The sequence below is a fragment of the Nerophis ophidion genome, linkage group LG01 (assembly GCF_033978795.1).
Source record: "Nerophis ophidion isolate RoL-2023_Sa linkage group LG01, RoL_Noph_v1.0, whole genome shotgun sequence".
In the NCBI taxonomy this organism is placed as follows: domain Eukaryota; kingdom Metazoa; phylum Chordata; class Actinopteri; order Syngnathiformes; family Syngnathidae; genus Nerophis; species Nerophis ophidion.
In genome coordinates, this window is record NC_084611.1 from 83,343,529 (window position 1) to 83,370,895 (window position 27,367).

At 42.5% G+C, this 27,367-nt stretch overlaps 1 protein-coding gene across 2 annotated transcripts in view; it reads right to left on the bottom strand.

The window, feature by feature from the left end:
* The window catches only part of mad1l1 (mitotic arrest deficient 1 like 1), a 202,936-nt gene that overhangs the window by 58,331 nt on the left and 117,238 nt on the right, over positions 1–27,367 (bottom strand). For both annotated transcript variants that reach the window (XM_061913580.1, XM_061913585.1), the window contains 2 exons: positions 11,798–12,014; positions 4,605–4,798 (listed from right to left, as the gene is read on the bottom strand). In XM_061913580.1, the coding sequence (XP_061769564.1) occupies positions 4,605–4,798; positions 11,798–12,014 (411 nt within the window). The remainder of the gene's footprint in view (positions 1–4,604; positions 4,799–11,797; positions 12,015–27,367) is intronic.

Below are 27,367 nucleotides of genomic sequence, written 5' to 3' on the forward strand. Positions count from 1 at the left end.
CAAACAACAGTAAAAATGTAAGAAAAAAATGATAATTCTGAGTAATGAGAAAAATAATGATAATATATTTAGTCACCTATAACACAAAGCTGAAACAAATAATTGTCGTTAAATATTCAACATATATGTTTTTAGCTTTTATTTATTTATTTTTACTAAAAAAAAAAAATCAAAATAGCCCCTGCATACTTTGACTTTTCAGTATGTTGCCCTTGGCGGACGTAACTGCACTTTTTGTCCATATAAATAAAAAATATTGATTGCGTTCATATATGAGATGTAGTCTTGAACATAAAGCTGCATGATTATGGGCAAATTAATAATTAAGATTTTTTTTTTTAATCAATAGTGCAATCGCGAATATTAATCAGGATTTTTCAGTATTTTTGGTAAAACTGTGTTGAATTGTGAACAAAATGTCTATTACGGCTATAAACATTATCCATATATTTAAAGACAAATATTTAATGTTCATTAATAGTCTCAACATGTCAGCCTTTTCACAGTACATGACGCCTTCATATCTATGTTTATATTTTAATAGAGAGAAGTATGTTTTTTTAAGTTATGCATAATTACATGTGCATGCTATATTGGGACAGATCATGAATTACCACTTAAACAAGTTGAAATAAATAAATCAGTTCAAGAAAGCCATTGTGTCTGTGCTATTTGGAGGGAGTTACACTTTCTAACCTCACTAATGCCTTGCATCCTCTATATTAGATGTATAACAACGGGCAGGTGGCGGGTGGTTGTGGCTTTGATAAAATGTTGATTTGGGTGGATGACGACTTTAGTGATGCGGTTGCGGGTGATATAATTGCCTATCCGCGCATCTCTAGTGGGCTGCACGCAATCTTTCGCCAGAGCGTGCTGAGAGACCGTACAAGAGTACAGCCCAGACATCTCTCCTCAATTGAGCCAAATTTAATTCGGTCTCCGTTCAATTCTTTGCTTCTTGTCTTGTTTAATAGATGTCATCAGTGTTAGAACCTGACAAATGATTATTAAATTTTCAGTAAATAAAATAAAAAGTTGTATCATCAATACAGCTTGTATTCCCATTTTTTTTTTAAATGGACAATTAACTGTCCACTGCAGAGGATGCTGGTTTCTAAGTACAATTAGGGCTGGACGATGTCGGTGATACCTGTAACACGATATGAGTGTTTTACGTGGACCCCGACTTAAACAAGTTGAAAAACTTATTGGGGTGTTACCATTTAGTGGTCAATTGTACGGAATATGTACTGAACTGTGCAATCTACTAATAAAAGTTTCAATCAATCAATTTAAGAGTTCGAGCTAAAATATGTTGTATGGGAATTACCTATACACAATAACATTAACAAAGTGCTATGTCACATGAATGTTTTTTTTTTAAAGTAAAATGAACAAATTTACAACATGTAAAAACATGGTGTTTACTTTTTGATATCAATATAAAACACAAAGCGGTTTGACTAATGAAGATAAAGTCGAATAAACAAGCTTTGTTCTTCTTTAACAACACTGTTTTAGGGCAACGGTTTAGCCAATAAAAATAAATACGAGTCATACGTCTCACATCGAATCCACAATCTTAAAAGCTTGCGTTAAATTCGAAGAGACGACAAAACATTTGAGTTAGTATTGATGTTATTTGAACACTGGAACAGTTACCAGCTAAATAAAGGAGGAGTGAACATCCCAGTCAGTAAACTAAAGACATGATAAACATTTTGCGGCACATCGCCCGCTACATGTTTCCTAACCTCATTACCTCTCAGACCCAGCAGGACGCTGTGTTGCGAAAATGAAACCAATATCTCCTCCGCGGAGATGCGTGGGACAAGTGCGTCTGTCTCCAATATTGTCCACAACTGTCGTCATCTAATAGCCGCGGTGCTCTTGAACGCACGCCGAGACTCCACAAAAATGAAGCGAGGGAAAATGTATTTAAACGAAGCGCTCAGCTCTGTTTGTCTGAGAGAAACTCTGCGGAGCAAAGTCTGTGGTTGCTTTCTGCCATGCTTCAAGCCTAGCGATGCACTGCAAAAAGCCACACAAACACACAGTGATTCCTTGTTTAAAATTCCCGGAGGTGAAACTTTACTATGGATCAGAGCGCGGTCAAGCGAACATGAAACACGACGGAATGTCAACCAGCAAGTTTCGGTGAGAAAATTGTGGTTAAAAAGTTGCTTCTTACCGGAGAAAAGCTGAGCTTGCCCCGTCCATAAAGCTGCCGTCGACTCCCCTGAGACACTGCGCGTCAAGACACCCATGGACGTACACCTCCGACTATCAGGTACTATTTAACTCACTAAAACACTAGCAACACAATAGAAAGATAAGGGATTTCCCAGAATTATCCTACTAAATGTGTCTAAAAACATCGGAACCCATCCATCCATCCATCATCTTCCGCTTATCCGAAGTCGGGTCGCGGGGGCAACAGCCTAAGCAGGGAAACCCAGACTTCCCTCTCTCCAGCCACTTCGTCTAGCTCTTCCCGGGGGATCCCGAGGCGTTCCCAGGCCAGCCGGGAGACATAGTCTTCCCAACGTATCCTGGGTCTTCCCCGTGGCCTCCTACCGGTTGGACGTGCCCTAAACACCTCCCTAGGGAGGCGTTCGGGTGGCATCCTGACCAGATGCCCGAACCACCTCATCTGGCTCCTCTCGATGTGGAGGAGCAGCGGCTTTACTTTGAGTTCCTCCCGGAAGGCAGAGCTTCTCACCCTATCTCTAAGGGAGAGCCCCGCCACACGGCGGAGGAAACTCATTTTGGCCGCTTGTACCCGTGATCTTATCCTTTCGGTCATGACCCAAAGCTCATGACCATAGGTGAGGATGGGAACGTAGATCAACCGGTAAATTGAGAGCTTTGCCTTCCGGCTCAGCTCCTTCTTCACCACAACGGATCGGTACAACGTCCGCATTACTGAATACGCCGCACCGATCCGCCTGTCGATCTCACGATCCACTCTTCCCTCACTCGTGAACAAGACTCCTAGGTACTTGGACTCCTCCACTTGGGGCAGGGTCTCCTCCCCAACCCGGAGATGGCATTCCACCCTTTTCCGGGCGAGAACCATGGACTCAGACTTGGAGGTGCTGATTCTCATTCCGGTCGCTTCACACTCGGCTGCGAACCGATCCAGCGAGAGCTGAAGATTCCGGTCAGATGAAGCCATCAGGACCACATCATCTGCAAAAAGCAGAGACCTAATCCTGCGGTTACCAAACCGGAACCCCTCAACGCCTTGACTGCGCCTAGAAATTCTGTCCATAAAAGTTATGAACAGAATCGGTGACAAAGGACAGCCTTGGCGGAGTCCAACCCTCACTGGAAATGTGTTCGACTTACTGCCGGCAATGCGGACCAAGCTCTGGCACTGATCATACAGGGAGCGGACCGCCACAATAAGACAGTCCGATACCCCATACTCTCTGAGCACTCCCCACAGGACTTCCCAAGGGACACGGTCGAATGCCTTCTCCAAGTCCACAAAGCACATGTAGACTGGTTGGGCAAACTCCCATGCACCCTCAAGAACCCTGCCGAGAGTATAGAGCTGGTCCACAGTTCCACGACCAGGACGAAAACCACACTGTTCCTCCTGAATCCGAGGTTCGACTATCCGGCGTAGCCTCCTTTCCAGTACACCTGAATAAACCTTACCGGGAAGGCTGAGGAGTGTGATCCCACGATAGTTGGAACACACCCTCCGGTCCCCCTTCTTAAAGAGAGGAACCACCACCCCGGTCTGCCAATCCAGAGGTACCGCCCCCGATGTCCACGCGATGCTGCAAAGTCCCAATAGAATCGCGTTTTTTTTTTTTTACTTTTTTTTTTGTCCGTCGCTATCAATATCCTCAAACACGAATCTTTCATCTTCGCTCAAATTAATGGAGAAATTGTCGTTTTCTCGGTCCGAATACCACTTTTTGTTGGAGGCTCCCATTATAAACAATGTGGATATGTGAGGAGCCCCCACACTTGCGACGTCATCGTCTGCGACTTCCGGTAGAGGCAGGGCTTTTGTCTTAGCACCGAAAGTTGCGAACTTTATCTTGGATGTTCTCTACTAAATCCTTTCAGCAAAAATATGGCAATATCGCGAAATGATCAAGTATGACACATAGAATGGACCTGCTATCCCCGTTTAAATAAGAAAATCTCATTTCAGTAGGCCTTGAATGTCATTAAAACAGTTAGCTCTATCTTTGGACAATTCTCAGATTCTCGTCCTTGCACGCTACACCGCTACAACAAAGATTACAGGGAGAAGACACTGTCGAAGGTGAGCCAAATATGTAAACACACAAAACAGCGCATTCTGAAACGACGGTCAGAAAGCAACTTGAAGATGGTCTGTAAAACATAATATATGCAACATTGTGACCAAAGAACCACCATTACGTGTTATGTAGACCACAAGGAAGTGTTTTGCAAATAGAAAAAAAGTCATGACATGACCCCTTTAATGCGCCTTATAATCTGGTGCGCCCTATGGTCTTTGACTTTTCCGTATGTGGCCCTTGCTCTAACCCGACCTAGTAGACCAGAGGTGTGTTCATGCGCCATGCAACCGATTCAAAGGAAATACTGCAAACCTTTTGGAAGACCAACCAGTCCTCCATGTGCTCGGCGTAGACCGAGGTCAGTCGGTACTGGTTCTCGATGGGGATGTCGATCTGGTAGCCGGTCAGGATGTAACACACGGTGCGGAACTCCTGGATCTTCTTCTGGAACACTTCCTTCAGCCGCTGGTTCCTCAGCTCGGAACTTTCGATCTGCTTTTGCAAATCTGGAAAATAACGGAATAAGAACTTTTTTAAAAAAGCATAGCGTTGATACCAAGTGTAGAATCAGTATCAGATTGATAATAGTGTGATGAAATTAGTATTTTTCAGTTGATTTCTAGTTTTATTTTTACAAATCTCCTGCTGGCCCCACTATGGACTGGACTCTCACAATATTATGCTAGATCCACTATGGACTGGACTCTCACACTATTATGCTAGATCCACTATAGAATGGACTCACGCTATTATGTTAGATCCACTATGGACTGGACTCTCACACTATTATGTTAGATCCATTATGGACTGGACTCTCAGACTATTATGTTAGATCCACTATGGACTGGACTCTCACACTATTATGTTAGATCCATTATGGACTGGACTCTCATAATAATAATATGCTATATCCAATATGGACCGGAATCTCACACTATTATGCTAGATCCACTATAGACTGGACTCACACTATTATGTTAGATCCACCATGGACTGGACTCTCATAATAATATGCTAGATCCAATATGGACTGGACTCTCACACTATTAAGCTAGATCCACTATAGACTGGACTCACACTATTATGTTAGATCCACTATGGACTGGACTCTCACACTATTATGTTAGATCCACCATGGACTGGACTCTCACAATAATATGCTAGATCCAATATGGACTGGACTCTCATAATAATATGCTAGATCCACTATGGACTGGACTCTCACACTATTATGCTAGATCCACTATAGACTGGACTCACGCTATTATGTTAGATCCACTATGGACTGGACTCACACTATTATGTTAGATCCACTATGGACTGGACTCTCATAATAATATGCTAGATCCACTATGGACTGGACTCTCATAATAATATGCTAGATCCACTATGGACTGGACTCTCACACTATTATACTAGATCCACTATAGACTGGACTCACGCTATTATGCTAGATCCACTATGGACTGGACTCTCACACTATTATGTTAGATCCATTATGGACTGGACTCTCATAATAATAATATGCTAGATCCAATATGGACTGGAATCTCACACTATTATGCTAGATCCACTATAGACTGGACTCACACTATTATGTTAGATCCACTATGGACTGGACTCACACTATTATGTTAGATCCACCATGGACTGGACTCTCACAATATTATGCTAGATCCATTATAGACTGGACTCACGTTATTATGTTAGATCCATTATGGACTGGACTCTCACACTATTATGTTAGATCCACTATGGACTGGACTCTCATAATAATAATATGCTAGATCTAATAAGGACTGGATTCTCACACTATTATGCTAGATCCACTATAGACTGGACTCACGCTATTATGTTAGATCCACTATGGACTGGACTCTCATAATAATATGCTAGATCCACTATGGACTGGACTCTCACACTATTATGCTAGATCCACTATAGACTGGACTCACGCTATTATGTTAGATCCACTATGGACTGGACTCTCACACTATTATGTTAGATCCACTATGGACTGGACTCTCATAATAATATGCTAGATCCACTATGGACTGGACTCTCACACTATTATGCTAGATCCACTATAGACTGGACTCACGCTATTATGCTAGATCCACTATGGACTGGACTCTCACACTATTATGTTAGATCCATTATGGACTGGACTCTCATAATAATAATATGCTAGATCCAATATGGACTGGAATCTCACACTATTATGCTAGATCCACTATAGACTGGACTCACACTATTATGTTGGATCCACTATGGACTGGACTCACACTATTATGTTAGATCCACCGTGGACTGGACTCTCACACTATTATGCTAGATCCATTATAGACTGGACTCACGTTATTATGTTAGATCCATTATGGACTGGACTCTCACACTATTATGTTAGATCCACTATGGACTGGACTCTCATAATAATATGCTAGATCTAATAAGGACTGGACTCTCACACTATTATGCTAGATCCACTATAGACTGGACTCACGCTATTATGTTAGATCCACTATGGACTGGACTCTCATAATAATATGCTAGATCCAATATGGACTGGACTCTCACACTATTATGCTAGATCCACTATAGACTGGACTCACGCTATTATGTTAGATCCACTAGAATGGACTCACACTATTATGTTAGATCCACTATGGACTGGACTCTCATAATAATATGCTAGATCCACTATGGACTGGACTCTCACTCTATTATGCTAGATCCACTATAGACTGGACTCACGCTATTATGTTAGATCCACTATGGACTGGACTCTCATAATAATATGCTAGATCCACTATGGACTGGACTCTCACACTATTATGCTAGATCCACTATAGACTGGACTCTCACTATTATGTTAGATCCATTATGGACTGGACTCTCATAATAATAATATGCTAGATCCAATATGGACTGGAATCTCACACTATTATGCTAGATCCACTATAGACTGGACTCACACTATTATGTTAGATCCACTATGGACTGGACTCACACTATTATGTTAGATCCACTATGGACTGGACTCTCACACTATTATGCTAGATCCATTATAGACTGGACTCACGTTATTATGTTAGATCCATTATGGACTGGACTCTCACACTATTATGTTAGATCCACTATGGACTGGACTCTCATAATAATATGCTAGATCTAATAAGGACTGGACTCTCACACTATTATGCTAGATCCACTATAGACTGGACTCACGCTATTATGTTAGATCCACTATGGACTGGACTCTCATAATAATATGCTAGATCCAATATGGACTGGACTCTCACACTATTATGCTAGATCCACTATAGACTGGACTCACGCTATTATGTTAGATCCACTAGACTGGACTCACACTATTATGTTAGATCCACTATGGACTGGACTCTCATAATAATATGCTAGATCCACTATGGACTGGACTCTCACTCTATTATGCTAGATCCACTATAGACTGGACTCACGCTATTATGTTAGATCCACTATGGACTGGACTCTCATAATAATATGCTAGATCCACTATGGACTGGACTCTCACACTATTATGCTAGATCCACTATAGACTGGACTCACGCTATTATGTTAGATCCACTATGGACTGGACTCTCATAATAATATGCTAGATCCAATATGGACTGGACTCTCACACTATTATGCTAGATCCACTATAGACTGGACTCACGCTATTATGTTAGATCCACTAGACTGGACTCACACTATTATGTTAGATCCACTATGGACTGGACTCTCATAATAATATGCTAGATCCACTATGGACTGGACTCTCACTCTATTATGCTAGATCCACTATAGACTGGACTCACGCTATTATGTTAGATCCACTATGGACTGGACTCTCATAATAATATGCTAGATCCACTATGGACTGGACTCTCACACTATTATGCTAGATCCACTATAGACTGGACTCACGCTATTATGTTAGATCCACTATGGACTGGACTCTCATAATAATATGCTAGATCCACTATGGACTGGACTCTCACACTATTATGCTAGATCCACTATAGACTGGACTCACGCTATTATGTTAGACCCACTATGGACTGGACTGTCATAATAATATGCTAGATCCACTATGGACTGGACTCTCATAATAATATGCTAGATCTAATAAGGACTGGAGTCTCACACTATTATGCTAGATCCACTATAGACTGGACTCACGCTATTATGTTAGATCCACTATGGACTGGACTCTCATAATAATATGCTAGATCCAATATGGACTGGACTCTCACACTATTATGCTAGATCCACTATAGACTGGACTCACGCTATTATGTTAGATCCACTATGGACTGGACTCTCATAATAATATGCTAGATCCAATATGGACTGGACTCTCACACTATTATGCTAGATCCACTATAGACTGGACTCACGCTATTATGTTAGATCCACTATGGACTGGACTCTCATAATAATATGCTAGATCCACTATGGACTGGACTCTCACTCTATTATGCTAGATCCACTATAGACTGGACTCACGCTATTATGTTAGATCCACTATGGACTGGACTCTCATAATAATATGCTAGATCCACTATGGACTGGACTCTCACACTATTATGCTAGATCCACTATAGACTGGACTCACGCTATTATGTTAGACCCACTATGGACTGGACTGTCATAATAATATGCTAGATCCACTATGGACTGGACTCTCATAATAATATGCTAGATCTAATAAGGACTGGAGTCTCACACTATTATGCTAGATCCACTATAGACTGGACTCACGCTATTATGTTAGATCCACTATGGACTGGACTCTCATAATAATATGCTAGATCCACTATGGACTGGACTCTCACACTATTATGCTAGATCCACTATAGACTGGACTCACGCTATTATGTTAGATCCACTATGGACTGGACTCTCATAATAATATGCTAGATCCAATATGGACTGGACTCTCACACTATTATGCTAGATCCACTATAGACTGGACTCACGCTATTATGTTAGATCCACTAGACTGGACTCACACTATTATGTTAGATCCACTATGGACTGGACTCTCATAATAATATGCTAGATCCACTATGGACTGGACTCTCACTCTATTATGCTAGATCCACTATAGACTGGACTCACGCTATTATGTTAGATCCACTATGGACTGGACTCTCATAATAATATGCTAGATCCACTATGGACTGGACTCTCACACTATTATGCTAGATCCACTATAGACTGGACTCACGCTATTATGTTAGATCCACTATGGACTGGACTCTCATAATAATATGCTAGATCCACTATGGACTGGACTCTCACACTATTAAGCTAGATCCACTATAGACTGGACTCACGCTATTATGTTAGATCCACTATGGACTGGACTGTCATAATAATATGCTAGATCCACTATGGACTGGACTCTCATAATAATATGCTAGATCTAATAAGGACTGGAGTCTCACACTATTATGCTAGATCCACTATAGACTGGACTCACGCTATTATGTTAGATCCACTATGGACTGGACTCTCACACTATTATGTTAGATCCACTATGGACTGGACTCTCATAATAATATGCTGGATCCAATATGGACTGGACTCTCACACTATTATGCTAGATCCACTATAGACTGGACTCACGCTATTATGTTAGATCCACTATGGACTGGACTCTCATAATAATAGGCTAGATCCACTATGGACTGGACTCTCACACTATTATGCTAGATCCACTATAGACTGGACTCACACTATTATGTTAGATCAACTATGGACTGGACTCTCACACTATTACGTTAGATCCACTATGGACTGGACTCTCACACTATTATGCTAGATCCACTATAGACTGGACTCACGCTATTATGTTAGATCCACTAGACTGGACTCACACTATTATGTTAGATCCACTATGGACTGGACTCTCATAATAATATGCTAGATCCACTATGGACTGGACTATCACACTATAATGCTAGATACACTATAGACTGGACTCACGCTATTATCTTAGATCCACTATGGACTGGACTCTCATAATAATATGCTAGATCCACTATGGACTGGACTCTCACACTATTATGTTAGATCCACTATGGACTGGACTCTCATAATAATATGCTAGATCCACTATGGACTGGACTCACGCTATTATGTTAGATCCACTATGGACTGGACTCACGCTATTATGTTAGATCCACTATGGACTGGACTCTCACACTATTATGTTAGATCCACTATGGACTGGACTCTCACACTATTATGTTAGATCCACTATGGACTGGACTCTCACACTATTATGTTAGATCCACTATAGACTGGACTCACGCTATTATGTTAGATCCACTATGGACTGGACTCTCACACTATTATGCTAGATCCACTATAGATTGGACTCACACTATTATGTTAGATCCACTATGGACTGGACTCTCGCTATTATGTTGGATCCACTATGGACTGGACTCTCGCTATTATGTTAGATCCACTATGGACTGGACTCCTACAATATTATGTTAGATCCTCTATGGACTGGATTTTCACTATTATGTTAGATCCACTGTGAACTGGACTCTCACACTATTATGCTAGATCCACTATAGATTGGACTCACACTATTATGTTGGATCGACAATGGACTGGACTCTCATAATAATATGCTAGATCCACTATGGACTGGACTCTTACTATTATGTTAGATCCACAATGGATGTGAGTCTCATGATAATATGCTAGATCCACTATGGACTGGACTCTCACACTATAATGCTAGATCCACTATAGACTGGACTCACACTATTATGTTAGATCCACAATGGACTGGACTCATAATAATATGCTAGGTCCACTATGGACTGGACTCACACTATTATGTTAGATCCACAATGGACTGGACTCTCATAATAATATGCTAGATCCACTATGGACTGGACTCTTACTATTATGTTAGATCCACAATGGATGTGAGTCTCATGATAATATGCTAGATCCACTATGGACTGGACTCTCACACTATAATGCTAGATCCACTATGGACTGGACTCTCACACTATTATGCAAGATCCACTATAGACTGGACTCTCAACACTATTATGTTAGATCCACTATGGACTAGACTCTCACTATATTATGCAAGATCCACTCGACATCCAGTGCACCTTGGGTTCCCCACATCTGCGGTCCCCTCCAAGGTTTCTCACTATCATCCCATTGGGTTGAGTTTTTTCTTGCCCTGATGAGGGATCTCAGCCGAAGATGTTTATGCGGCTTGTGCAGCCCTTTGAGACACTCGTGATTTAGGGCTACGTAAGTAAACTTTGACTGATTGATTGATTAAAATACCTTTTTGTAAATATTTGTATATCTACCAGACTAACACACACCACTCGAGTGCAGTCCTCTGGATTTACACTGGATAAATCCTACGCGACAAACCTGTTGCAGTGTATAGAAAATATCATCTTCATTGTATCGTACTACTTCGGACATACCCAGCACTTCCTTGGGCGGAGGCAAACTCAGCTCCGCCGAGTGCAAGATGGCGTCCAGCTGCGAGTGGCCTCCTTCCTGCAGCTTACGCACCACGTCCCTCAGATGCTCCGCCTCCTGGCGAAGGGACTCGATCTCCTCCTGCCGCTCCTGCTTGGCCACAGAGGTGGGGTTCATCTTCAGGTGGAGGACTTGGGTCTTGACCGGGTCATAGTCGCCCTGAAACAGAAGAGAAGAATAATAAAGAAATAAGCTTTTTGTACATTCTATTAGCAAGTTGGGCTAAACCAGTGTTTTTCAACCACTGTGCCGTGGCACACTAGTGTGCCGTGAGATACGGTCTGGTGTGCCGTGGGAGATTATCTAATTTCACCTATTTGGGTTAAAATATTTTTTGCAAACCAGTAATTATAGTCTGCAGATTATATGTTGTTGTTGAGTGTCGGTGCTGTCTTGAGCTCGGCAGAGAAATCGTGTAATACTCTTCCATATCAGTAGGTGGCAGGCGGTAGCTAATTGCTTTGTAGACGTCAGAAACAGCGGGAGGCATCGTGCAGGTAAAAAGGCGTCCAATGCTTAAACCAAAAATATACAGAAAGTGAGTGCCCTTAAGAAAAGGCATTGAAGCTTAGGGAGGGCTACGCAGAACGAAACTAAAACTGAACTGGCTAAGAAGTAAACAAAAACAGAATGCTGGACGACAGCAAAGACTTACGGTGGAGCAAAGACGACGCACATAATGTACATCCGAACATGACATGACAATCAACAACGTCCCCACAAAGAAGGATAAAAACAACTGAACTATTTTCGATTGCTAAAACAAAGTAGATGCGGGAAATGTCGCTCAAAGGAAGACATGAAACTGCAACAGGAAAATACCGCCAAAAGAGAAAAAGCCACCAAAATAGGAGCGCAAGTGTTGTGTTTTAGTTTTATCCTGCCTTCTCCTTTTTTCTGCACCCGTGTAATTACTGATTCATCTTCGGCAAGGGGCGGACCCTGTGGCACACCTGCTTGCAATTAGCCCACCAGTATTTAGGCTCGTCACTGACAGCTTGGCCTTGCCGGTTATTGTATCCTGAACCACTCTTGTGCATGCGCCTTCTTGACCTCACCAGACCTGGTATGTTGTCGCTATTTATTCCTGAATTCCCTAACCTATTCTATGTTTGTTTTCCCAGCCTCCCTGAGTTGAAGGGGATTATTTTGTTGGACTCTTGCCCTGCTCAGTGCGCCTTGGCCTTTTCTCCGGCCGACCTCTGAGGAACCTATTTTTGTCCAGGTTACATGGTGTGCGCTTCTGCCCCATCTCGCTTAGTTATCCCTTTTGTCTCATTAAAATGTTTAATTTTTTTGTAATTCTCTGCAACCTAGGGTCACCCCCCAGACCAAGACCCTAACAGCAAGACAAGAACTAAAACACTACACACCTGCTATAGTGATGCATGGTTGGTTATGCTTTGAATTTGAAATTGAGACAACATTTTTTTTTACTGTCAACTGAGTTTCGTTTTTTAACGATTTCTGCTGGTGGTGTGCCTCCGGATTTTTTCAACGCAAAAAAAGTGACTTGGCTCCAAAAAAGGTTGAAAAACACTGGGATAAAGGACAGATATGTTTTACTGACTATTCCGTGTGTTATTTACTCAGCCTTCATTATTTAAATCAACCTTGCACTGACAAGCTCAAAAGACAAAGAAACACGGTTAGAACAATTCAAAACATTTGCTCTGCATTCATCTTTGGTAAACTCAATGAAATCATATTTCCCCTGTGTTCAACTCAAAATGCATTCAAGTCCAAGGAGACATCACTAAACGTAAAACTGACGTGCGTACAAAAAACGTCATTTAAAAAGAGATGCTTCATGAAACTTTATAGACTCTGCTGACAGGATCAACGGTAAGATCATCTGTTCCTGTGACGCTGGTCCACTGTTCAGTTGTTTTTATATCATTCCAAATAAAAATAATCTGTTCCGGTGTCAGCGATGTAAAAGGACGTTTAACGGTGATTTGCGCTGCAAATAAACCCGTCGCTTCTCCTGTTTTAACGTTAGTAAATGTCACATTAAGTGTAAAAAAGAAGTTAACCACTGCTCATCTAAAGACCTACAAAGAATATAAAGCATTTGGTCATAACTTTTTATAACAAGGCGCGAATTAAAGGCAATAGCCTCACACATCTCATTTTGGAACACTCTCAATAGTCATCCAAGCATAAAATTAAGTTAATCTATGTAAATTGCCACTTTTCAATATTTTTTCCTGAACAACGAAACATTTTTGAGAACCAGTCCTAGACAATTTAGAGTGAAAAGCAAATCCAACGCCCTTGATGCGAATCCTTTAGGGGTGAAGGACGACTGGGCGGCGCCTGAAGAGCTGCAGCCTGCCACCGTAGCCCCCACTCCCTCCCCTCTGTTTCAAGTCTCAAGATGTATGTTGCAATATGTATATGTGCTTTGCTATGGAGGTTTTCTTCCCACTCCAGACTGGGCCCCCTTAGGAGCCCGGTCTCGATGTATTTTTCTCCTCATCCTTCCCGAACGTTTATCGTTTTCCCATCTTTTACGGGGCGTCTTGTGGCGACCCATCCTGTTCTGTAACCCTGCACACTGTTTGTCTAATCTTGAACGGGTTTGTGATGAAAACAATGTTTCGTTGTACTTGTGCAGTGACAATGAAGATCTAACTACCTACCTTAATAAATAATTGTCTGAACCTCGGTGGAAGTGGTCCGGACATAACGTGTCTTCAGTGCATTTGTTTTCATACGTCGGCTGAAAAGCAACTGCTCATTATGCGTGTTCAAAACAAATATATCAGTGGAGAGGCACAAAAGGGACATTCCCAACATATCATATCAGCGCGTTGTATACATCCCTTATCTTTTTATGACAGGTCGTCGCAGCAGGGGAGCCTGCACGCGTGCACCGAGAGCATCGCATCAAGTCCGATGCACGTTTCTCGGTAACCCAAAAATTTCAAAGCACAACTGGTGAAATGCAACCTCAACAATAAAACAACACGAGACATTAAAATGCAGTCAGTGGTCACATATGCCACGTATTCATATTAGCAGAACGTTACAGTGAGACTTTAAAGAGCTTGAATGATGTCAGAACAATTGTATTGAAGTTATCACAAAAAATTGTCTTTCAATGAGTTCCTGGCGAGCAGACAAAAGCTGTCTTTGATCCTACCAAACAAAAGGCTTGGAAAACACCACTGTGTAGGATGGGAAGCAACATGAATGTGTTGTTTCTTTCTTCTATTGTAGATTAGATAGTACTTTATTTATTCCGTCAGGAGAGTTCCTTCAGGAAAATTACAATTTTCAGCACAATCCCATTCAAGATCAGACAAACATTACAGGGAGACAGAACAGGATCGCTGACGGGTCTGCCGGCTTCCAGCGCCCCTTACAAAAAAGATGACATACAGGTAAACAAGGGGGGAGGGGGGATGGGAGAGAAAAATAGAAGATTAAAATAAAATTTAAAAAATCGGTCTTAGCCTAGGCCCTGGAGTGGGGGTGCAGACTGAGGCCAAGGGGAAAAAAAACAACAACAACTCATAGCCATAGTACACATCCCTCTTCCATGTGTGTAAGAGGGAAACATCAAACATCAAAGAAAACAGAGGACATTAAAGACATTAAAGCAGCAGGTACAAGCAGACACTTCTACATACAGCTATGAATAAAAAGTAAAAGAAACATATCCACTGTGGTGGCCTCTGCGGTGTTCCACGCCATCGTCCGCTGGGGAGGAGGGAGCATGGTCAGAGACAGAAGCAGACCCAACAAAGCAACCAAGACAGCCGACTCCACTCTCAGCCAATGTCCAGTCCGCATGGATGAGCGAGGATACGTCCAAGGTGACTGAGGTGTCCGACACCTGCTCACCCAGTCAAGACACCGCGAAGCCTCTCCGTCCCAGCGCTCAGTGCTAGCTCCGCAGCGCTGTCCCCCTCATCCGCATCTCCTCCAGTACATCCAAACAGACTCTGGTGTAGCAGAGACCCAGCAGCTGGTCTCCATGGCCAAAAGGCTCCCGGGAGGCAGATCCAGAAGTCCACAAAAAAAAAAAGCACCACAGAGGTCACGAAAGTGCCACCCCTTGTCACACAGTCCCAAAGGGCCCCGGACCAAAATGCAAAAAAATATAATAACACATGAAAACAAGAGGGAAACACAAAAGGATGACACAAGAGCACAGAGCTCCTGCCTACAGCAGCCACTACAGCAGCCATTACAGCAGCGCCATCTTGGAAAAAAAGCGCCATCTTGGGGAAAAAAAAAAAAAAAAATCCACAGAAAGATATTGTCTTGACCCAAGAACTACAATGCGAAGAGGAAGCAGGACCTGAATCCCCTCCAGGACCTCTTCTTTGAACTGGTCTGTAACCAAAGGCGATGGCTGTTAACGGCCCCCTCCCTTAGAAACAGCTGTTGCCATGTAATCAGGGAAAGTCCAAATAGAAGAGTGGGCGTTAGAGATGCGCGGTTTGCGGTCTCATCCGCGGTTCGAGCGAGTGACATGATGAAAAATTTGCTTTTAAATAGATTCGGGTTGAACCATTGGGAAATATATATACATAGTTAAATGTTATGTTGAAGAGATTAATTTAGCCTTCTGAGGTGTATTTATAAATGGTTGATTTCTATAGGCTAGTAGGTAAAGTGTTGTACCTGACAACACTTGAAGGTACAATCCATATAACACGTCACAGACAACGTCGCGCTAACATCACGTGACACCTCTGATGAAGGCTGCAGAAGCAAGATAGCCCAAACTTGTCAGGTACAACACCTTACCTTACTAGCCTATAGAAATCAACCATTTATAAATAGTTAAATGTTGTTACCCACATACGAAAAACGAACAGCACTCTTTGAAACAGTATGTGGGCATACTTTTATTTTGAAGTGTCTCGTTTGGTCTGTCGACGGATGTAAGGAAGCTACTTCCGGGTATGGCCAACGAAGTATTTGTTTGTCATTTGTTGGTATTTTATTCGGTAAAATGTTTGGTCCACATGCATATTATTTTTACGTTTGTAACGTGCTTTATTTATTACAGTTTTCACGATGAATTTGAAGGGAAAGGAAGACTTCAAATAAATCAGTTCAAGAAAGCCATTGTGTCTGTACTATTTGGAGGGAGTTACACTTTCTAACCTCACTAATGCCTTGCATTGTCTATATTAGATATATAACAACGGGTGGGTGGCGGGCGGTTGTGGCTTTGATAAAATATTGGTTTGGGTGGATGACGACTTTAGTGATGCGGTTACGGATGATATAATTGCCTATCCGCGCATCTCTAGTGGGCGTGCAATCTTTCGCCGGAGCGTGCTGGGAGACCGTACAAGAGTACAGCCCAGACATCTCTCCTCAATTGAGCCAAATTTAATTCTGTCTCCATTCAATTCTTTGCTTCTTGTCTTGTTTAATAGATGTCATTAGTGTTTGAACCTGACAAATGATTATTTCATTTTTAGTAAACAAAATAATAATTTATTCCCATCTTTTTTTTAAATGGACAATTAACTGTCCACTGCAGAGGATGCTAAGTACAATTAAGGCTGGACGATGTCGCTGAAACCTGTAACACGATATGAGTGTTTTACGTGGACCCCGACTTAAACAAGTTGAAAAACGTATTCGGGTGTTACCATTTAGTGGTCAATTGTACGGAATATTTACTGAACTGTGCAATCTACCAATAAAAGTTTCAATCAATCAATCAATCAACATCAGTTTCTAGCGATAATTAATTATATTTTTTAAGGCCTACCAAAAACAAGGACCAGGATAAAATAACCTTCCCCTGATTATAATCCCCTCAGCTATCACGGCAGAATAGAAAAGGTCACAACAACACAATTATGGAAAACACTTAAAGTAAAATCACATTGAACACATAACAATTTGGTGCAAAGGATAGTGTAACAATATGTAATAAGTACTGCAAAGTGCGAACACGTAAACAGAAAAATCTGACAAGAACTGCAGGTATAGTGTCAATAAATTGCAGTTGTGCACAGTTAAGGTAGTGTGGTACAGTGGAACCTCAACTTACAAACCCCTCTATTTGCAAACTTTAAGATCGGGTCATAGATGCCCCGTGTGCATACCACGTATCTGTGTATGTCTACTATACTTGGTCATTCATTTGGTATCACGCCTATAAACAACGAGTAGGGAGCGGCATTGCTTTGGAGGCGCAGCCCTTCACGTCACTTGCTGCACAGGACACTCCAAAACACTTCTCAGTGCTTTATTGTTCTCCCTTTGTGTGCTGCTTCCTTTCTGGTCATCTCCTCTTTGACACTGTTAACGTAAGTGGATTTCCCTCTTTACTACTTGTTTTTATTATCGTAGCAATATGATTGTTTAAGTTAAGGACTTTTGTGATTTCGGATCGTTTGTGAAAGCGCCATAGTGACTTTTGTGTGTGCACGCATATAGGACAGTTCAGTTTGTTGTTTTGGCTTGTTAATAAATAAGATAGTTGATCTATCACGTCTTTGTTATGTTAGTTTGATAAACAGTACTGTATAAACCTCTATATTATGTTCAAAGTGTACAAAACCTTTTTTTAAATATGGATTTTTTTTTAGGCTGGGACTCTTTCTTCATATTTACATTGATTCTTTATGGGGAAATTTGCTTTACTATAAAAAACTTAAATTTACGGACCCTGTTATAAACCCAATTAGGTTTGTAAATTAAGGTTCCACTGTATTAGCGGTCTTGGAGGGGGTCGAGCGCCTTGAATCACTTAGAGACCACATTGGTCTGACTACGGTCCATTTGAAAAAAATGACAACTTGATCGACAATTTCTTGGCTCTCTGCAGCACTCAAGTTTACTTTCTCTTCTCACTCCATGCAAAGAATCAACCTTGAAACAACAAGGTGGCGCAATCAAACTTGAAACTTGATACATATAAGTAGTATATATATATATATATATATATATATATATATATATATATATATATATATATATATATATATACGTATATATATATATATATATATATATATATATATATATATATATATATATATATCCATCCATCCATCTTCTTCCGCTTATCCGAGGTCGGGTCGCGGGGGCAACAACCTAAGCAGGGAAACCCAGACTTCCCTCTCCCCAGCCGGGGGATCCCGAGGCGTTCCCAGGCCAGCCGGGAGACATAGTCTTCCCAACGTGTCCTGGGTCTTCCCCGTGGCCTCCTACCGGTTGGAGGTGCCCTAAACACCTCCCTAGGGAGGCGTTCGGGTGGCATCCTGACCAGATGCCCGAACCACCTCATCTGGCTCCTCTCGATGTGAAGGAGCAGCGGCTTTACTTAGAGCTCCTCCCGGATGGCAGAGCTTCTCACCCTATCTCTAAGGGAGAGCCCCGCCACACGGCGTAGGAAACTCATTTCGGCCGCTTGTACCCGTGATCTTATCCTTTCGGTCATGACCCAAAGCTCATGACCATAGGTGAGGATGGGAACGTAGATCGACCGGTAAATTGAGAGCTTTGCCTTCCGGCTCAGCTCCTTCTTCACCACAACGGATCGGTACAACGTCCGCATTACTGAAGACGCCGCACCGATCCGCCTGTCGATCTCACGATCCACTCTTCCCCCACTCGTGAACAAGACTCCTAGGTACTTGAACTCCTCCACTTGGGGCAGGGTCTCCTCCCCAACCCGGAGATGGCATTCCACCCTTTTCCGGGCGAGAACCATGGACTCGGACTTGGAAGTGCTGATTCTCATTCCGGTCTCTTCACACTCGGCTGCGAACCGATCCAGTGAGAGCTGAAGATCCCGGTCAGATGAAGCCATCAGGACCACATCATCTGCAAGTAAGTCGAACACATTTCCAGTGAGGGTTGGACTCCGCCAAGGCTGTCCTTTGTCACCGATTCTGTTCATAACTTTTATGGACAGAATTTCTAGGCGCAGTCAAGGCGTTGAGGGGTTCCGGTTTGGTGTAATCAAATCAATTTAGAAAAAAGGCAATGATACCCAGCCCTACTAAAGCTGACCTGAAGGCTGGAAAGATGTTTTCTCTAAACAAGATTCCCTGTTCTTTGTGTTTGGCTCCAACTTCCAGCCAATAAAAACCAGCAGGAAACACACACTAATATGAAATAGATGACTGGCCAAATTAGATTTTGGAAGGCCCTCCAACAGAGCGATAAAAGATGAACTAGCAGCGAGGAGGAGATTGGATACAGTGAGGGACAAAGACAAATGGAATGAAAAGATGAAAAAGCTTTGCTCTCAAACAAAACTCACATGCTCATTAGCAAAACTGTATGCTGACATGGGGGAGGGTATTTTCCAAGTTGGTGAACAGAGAAAATGTGTAACGTGGAGTAAACAGATAAGCAACCTGCTAATTAAGCGCTGTTCGAATACACGAGCTCTAAGAACAACATCATTTCCATAATTTAGGAGGAAATAATAACCCCATTAATTATGTCAACCTGAAGGAACACGAATGATTAAGCCGAAAGGTTCATAGGTGCAAAGACTAGAGCAGAGATTTCCACAATTCTGTCTTGGCTGGTGTTTGATAGTCTTCCAGAGTAAACCTGCTGCTTGTTAAAAAGAGCGAGACATGCTTTCGTGGCAGTCTCCAAAAGTGGACTAAGAAAACCCTGCTACGTTAGTCATTAAATAAAGAAAACAAAAGGTTAAAAGTGGCAGTGATGCGGCGTATTTTTATTCTCGGACAGACCGGATGCATTAAAGGGGAACATTATCACCAGACCTATGTAAGCGTCAATATATACCTTGATGGTGCAGAAAAAAGACCATATATTTTTTTAACCGATTTCCGAACTCTAAATGGGTGAATTTTAGCGAATTAAACGCCTTTCTGTTTATCGCTCTGGAGGCGATGACGTCAGAATGTGACGTCGCCGAGGTAATACAGCCGCCATTTTCATTTTCAACCCATTGTAAACATTGGGTCTCAGCTCTGTTATTTTCCGTTTTTTCGACTATTTTTGGGAACCTTGGAGACATCATGCCTCGACGGTGTGTTGTCGGAGGGTGTAACAACACTAACAGGGAGGGATTCAAGTTGCACCACTGGCCCGAAGATTCAAAAGTGTCTGCCACCAGACCCTCATTGAATGTACCAAAGTGGCTCCACATTTTACCGGCGATGACAGACATGGCACAGAGATGTATGGATAACCTGCAGATGCATTTGCAATGATAAAGTCAATGAAATCACAAAGGTGAGTTTTGTTGATGTTGACTTATGTGCTAATCAGACATATTTGGTCGCGGCGTGACTGCCAGTTAATCGATGCTAACATGCTACGCTAATCGACGCTAACATGCTATTTACCGGCGGTGCTAAAGCAGACATGGCACAGAGATGTATGGATAACCTGCAGACGCATTTGTAACGATAAAGTCACAGAAATCACAAAGGTGAGTTTTGTTGATGTTGACTGCCAGCTAATCGATGCTAACATGCAACGCTAATCGACGCTAACATGCTATTTACCGGCGGTGCTTAAGCAGACATGGCACGGAGATGTATGGATAACCTGCAGACGCATTTGTAACGATAAAGTCACAGAAATCACAAAAGTGAGTTTTGTTGATGTTGACTGCCAGCTAGTCGATGCTAACATGCTACGCTAATCGATGCTAACATTCTATTTACCGGCGGTGCTAAAGCAGACATGGCACAGAGATGTATGGATAACCTGCAGATGCATTTGCAACTATATTACGTTTCCTTCCACCCACATTTAATGCGAAAAAAACACTTACCAATCGACGGATTTAAGTTGCTCCAGTGTCACAAGATGCGAAAGTCCTGATCGTTTGGTCCGCACATTTTACCGGCGATGCTAACGCAGCTATTCGGCCATGCTATGGCTATGAATAGCGTCAATAGCTATTCGCTCAATAGCGTCAGTTTCTTCTTCAATACTTTCATACTCCAACCATCCGTTTCAATACATGCGTAATCTGTTGAATCGCTTAAGCCGCTGAAATCAGAGTCTGAATCCGAACTAATGTCGCTATATCTTGCTGTGCTATTCGCCATTGTTTGTTTAAATTGGCAGCACTGTATGACGTCACAGGGAAATGGATAGTGGCATCGCAAATAGCGAAAATCAAGCACTTTAAAGCTTTTTTTAGGGATATTCGGAGACCGGTAAAATTTTGAAAACAAATTAAAAAAATACAACATGCCACTGGGAACTGATTTTTATTCTTTTTAACCCTTTTGAAATTGTGATAATGTTCCCCTTTAAGATGCAGAGTTATGACGCAATGTACTGTACACCGTGGTAATGGCACTTTATATTCAATCTCATTATAATGTGTTAATGAACGAGCACAAACACTTGGTGCCATATTTATCTGTGGATACCAATTAAATTTTAAGAGCTTCCAAAATTATATTTAAAAATATTCTGATACAGAACATATCTGTCTTTGAGCTTAATGTTTCTGTGCATTGTCCCTTCGAATAAGGACAAAGCTAATAAATAAACTAAAATAGTTTGGGAGACTTTAAGAGAATTTTAGACATTTTACAGGTTTTGGAACAACATATGCTGCCATCTCAGCGCCGTCTTTTTCATGGACGCCCCTGCTTATTTCAGCAAGACAATGCCAAGCCACGTTCAGCATGTGTTACAACAGCGTGGCTCCGTAAAAAAAGAGTGCGGGTACTTTCCTGGCCCGCCTGCAGTCCAGACCTGTCTCCCATGGAAAATGTGTGGCGTATTATGAAGCCTAAAATACGACAGTGGAGACACCGGACTGTCTAACGATTGAAGCTCCACATCAGGGGTGTCAAACTCAAATACAGAGTGGGCCAAAATTTAAAAATGAAGAAGGTTGAAAAAAATTAACCTTTGAATAGGGACCTAAACAAGTTTTGCATTGAATATTGAACAAGCAAGGCTTACATAACTTTATAGTGACATGCAAAATCGAGTTTCAAATAATAATTATAATAATTAAAAAATATCAATGGCATATCAAATAAAATTTAAATAATTGAGGTGGGTGGGGTTGGAGGGGGTGTATATTGTAGCGTCCCGGAAGAGTTAGTACTGCAAAGGGTTCTGGGTATTTGTTCTGTTGTGTTTATGTTGTGTTAAGGTGCGGATGTTCTCCCAAAATGTGTTTGCCATTCTTGTTTGGTGTGGGTTCACAGTGTGGCGCATATTTGTAACAGTATCAAAATGTTTTATATGGCCACCGTCAGTATGATCTGTATGGCTGTTGACTAAGTATGTCTTGCAGCCGTAAGTGTGTGTTTAAAAGCTGCATATATTTTGTGACTGGTTTTGTAGGGGACACAAAAGACAATGTCTATAAGGCACATCAACAATATAGATGAGTCTCAAGGGAAATTGGGAGGGTTGACAAGTATGTTAGTGGTGAATGCGGTGTTACAGCGGCACTGCCGCTAAATAATACCAGCGGGCCAGCTCTAATGTTAATTTGATATTGCCTCAAGGGCCAAATTTAATTACTCGGTGGGCCAGAGTTTGACACCCATGCTCTACATAAAACAAGAATGGGAAAGAATTCCACTTTGAAAGCTTCAACAATTAGTTTCCTCAGTTCCCAAACGTTTATTGAGTGTTGTTAAAAGAAAAGGTGATGTAACACAGTGGTGAACATGCCCTTTCCCAACTACTTTGGCACGTGTTGCAGCCATGAAATGCTAAGTTAATTATAATTTGCAAAAATAAAAATTTAAGTTTATGAGTTTGAACATCAAATATCTTGTATTTGTAGTGCATTCAATTGAATATAGGTTGAAAAGGATTTGAAAATCATTGTATTCCGTTTATATTTACATCCAACACAATTTCCCAACTCATATGGAAACGGGGTGTGTATGTATATGTACTTGTATTTGTACAAAATGTGGATATGTATGTTTGTACAGTGAACTGTGTGTTTTTTTTAACTAATCAAAGCCTTTTTAATGTGGTCAAGTGACACAGTTTACTACTCTGTATTGGGTCTGTTTGCGTACAAACAAAGACAACCAAAAAAAAAAACATATCACCGTATTTTTGGCCCTGAAGAGCTATGAAATAAAAAGGCAACAAGCAAATTAATATTACCCATGAAGTCTGAAGACTCTTGCAAAGGCTCCGACGCACAGCGGAGAATCAAATTACCGCTCGCTGCACACAGCCGCCGGCATTTGGGAGGCAAACTAAGATAAAGTGATGCAACATAAACGTTCATTTAGTTCAGAGCGCAGACAACAAAAACATCGCCGGCATTTTCAAAGCCGACACAGGCAGACTGCTTAATATTACAGGATTTAGTCGTTGGCCCGCTCTCGGTGGATCACAAATACGGCGAGGCGGCACGCCCGAGGCCGTACATCTCCTTTTTTTCCCCGCCGCCAACAACAACAGAGCGTCTAAAAGTGGCGAGCAGAAGTTTCTAAAAGGAGACGTGGGAGGAGTCCGGATTCGCCGGCTTTTGAAAACAAGCCGGCGAATCCGCTCACGCAGTCCGGACCCACAGGAGAGACGAGGGGGTCACCGGGGGATGACCGGGAGTCGATGACTTCTCGCCAAAAACCATAAAAGAAAATTGCCAGCGTTAGATGGAGGTCGACCCGGCGAGGCAATCCTCCTTCAGGTTCTAAAGGCCGCGTTTACTGAGGAGGAGAATACAGACGAGGATAAGTGGTGTCATTGAAACGTGAGTCTTGTGTTCTTTCAGCACACCAACTGGACCACGAGAGGTTCCATACTTCAGTCTAGGGTTGGGCGATATATCACGGGTTTGTCTCTGTTCGATATAGAAAATGACTATATCGTGATAGCTCGGTTGGTAGAGTGGCCGTGCCAGCAACTTGAGGGTTGCAGGTTCGATTCCCGCTTGTGCCATCGTAGTCACTGCCGTTGTGTCCTTGGGCAAGTAGAAGCATTTAAGTCTCACCTTAAAACTCATCTGTATACTCTAGCCTTTAAATAGACCTCCTTTTTAGACCAGTTGATCTGCCGCTTCTTTTCTTTCTCCTATGTCCCCCCCTCCCTTGTGGAGGGGGTCCGGTCCGATGACCATGGATGAAGTACTGGCTGTCCAGAGTCGAGACCCAGGATGGACCGCTCGCCTGTATCGGTTGGGGACATCTCTACGCTGCTGATCCGCCTCCGCTTGAGATGGTCTCCTGTGGACGGGACTCTCGCTGCTGTCTTGGATCCGCTTGAACTGAACTCTCGCGGCTGTGTTGGAGCCACTATGGATTGAACTTTCACAGTATCATGTTAGACCCGCTCGACATCCATTGTTTTCGGTCCCCTAGAGGGGGGGCGGGGGGTGGTTGCCCACATCTGAGGTCCTCTCCAAGGTTTCTCATAGTCAGCATTGTCACTGGCGTCCCACTGGATGTGAATTCTCCCTGCCCACTGGGTGTGAGTTTTCCTTGCCCTTTTGTGGGTTCTTCCAAGGATGTTGTAGTCGTAATGATTTGTGCAGTCCTTTGAGACATTTGTGATTCGGGGCTATATAAATAAACATTGATTGATTGATTGAAGACACTTTACCCACCTGCTCCCAGTGCCACCCACACCGGTTTAAATGTAACTTAGATATTGGGTGTCACTATGTAAATGACTATAACGTGATATTGGGGCGGCATAGCTCGGTTGGTAGAGTGGCCGGGTCAGCAACTTGAGGGTTGCAGGTTCGATTCCCGCTTGTGCCATCGTAGTCACTGCCGTTGTGTCCTTGGGCAAGTAGAAGCATTTAAGTCTCACCTTAAAACTCATCTGTATACTCTAGCCTTTAAATAGACCTCCTTTTTGGACCAGTTGATCTGCCGCTTCTTTTCTTTCTCCTATGTCCCCCCCTCCCTTGTGGAAGGGGTCCGGTCCGATGACCATGGATGAAGTACTGGCTGTCCAGAGTCGAGACCCAGGATGGACCGCTCGTCGGGACCCAGGATGGACCGCTCGCCTGTATCGGTTGGGGACATCTCTACGCTGCTGATCCGCCTCCGCTTGAGATGGTCTCCTGTGGACGGGACTCTCACTGCTGTCTTGGATCCGCTTGAACTGAACTCTCGCGGCTGTGTTGGAGCCACTATGGATTGAACTTTCACAGTATCATGTTAGACCCGCTCGACATCCATTGCTTTCGGTCCCCTAGAAGGGGGCGGGGTTGCCCACATCTGAGGTCCTCTCCAAGGTTTCTCATAGTCAGCATTGTCACTGGCGTCCCACTGGATGTGAATTCTCCCTGCCCACTGGGTGTGAGTTTTCCTTGCCCTTTTGTGGGTTCTTCCGAGGATGTTGTAGTCGTAATGGTTTGTGCAGTCCTTTGAGACATTTGTGATTTGGGGCTATATAAATAAACATTGATTGATTGATTGAAGACACTTTACCCACCTGCTCCCAGTGCCACCCACGCTGGTTTAAATGTAACTTAGATATTGGGTGTCACTATGTAAATGACTATATCGTGATATTGGGGCGGCATAGCTCGGTTAGGAGAGTGGCCGGGCCAGCAACTTGAGGGTTGCACGTTCGATTCCCGCTTGTGCCATCGTAGTCACTGCCGTTGTGTCCTTGGGCAAGACACTTTACCCACCTGCTCCCAGTGCCACCCACACTGGTTTAAATGTAACTTAGATATTGGGTGTCACTATGTAAAGCGCTTTGAGTCACTTGAGAAAAGCGCTATATAAAAATACTTCACTTCACTTCACTTCACATATTCCAGGATAGGTTCTCACGCAGTTGCTTTTAGCTGCGGGCATTACAGTATAGGCGTTTCTCACTCTTTCTTGTCTCTCCTTCTCACAGAGACTTAAAACAAGCGCACCTTCTTAGATACGTCACATACTGATTCGCGTGCAACGTCGCACGCCCTCGCCGAGCAGAGCGGTAGCGACATGGTTAACGTTAGCTGTGATGCTAGCGGAGTGGCGCGAGTGGTAATACTAGAGAAAGAAGGTGTGAATCTGGTGACAAATGAAGGAAGAATTAATTCTCAAGAAAAACAGCCTGGAGTCCATCGTCTGGAGGTGTTTTGGCTTCAAATGGGAAGATGTTTTACAAGTATGCGGCAAAAGCGTTGCTACAAAAAGTAGCAGCACTGCTAATTTGTAGCATAATTTGAAAAGTCACCCACTAGAGCAGGGGTCGGGAACCTTTTTGGCTGAGAGAGCCATGAAAGCCAAATATTTAAAAATGTATTTCCGTGAGAGCCATATCATATTTTTTAACACTGATTACAACTAAATGCGTGCATTTTTAAGTAAGACCAACATTTTTAGAGTATAATAAGTCTCTTATTCTTTTTAATAACATTGTTATTCTGAAGCTAACCAATAATGAATAAAATGTCATGTCTGTTGATAATGTTTTTGTTTGGCCATGTGCTGTTTGTCCTTTGGACTCTTTAAGTTCCTGTTTTTTTCCACTCTCTTCTGTGGTTTCCTTGGTTACTCATTTTGTCCACTTGTCTCTGGTGGACAAAACGCCCGCTCACCTGCTTCCCGAGCACTAATCAGAGGCAGTATTTAAGC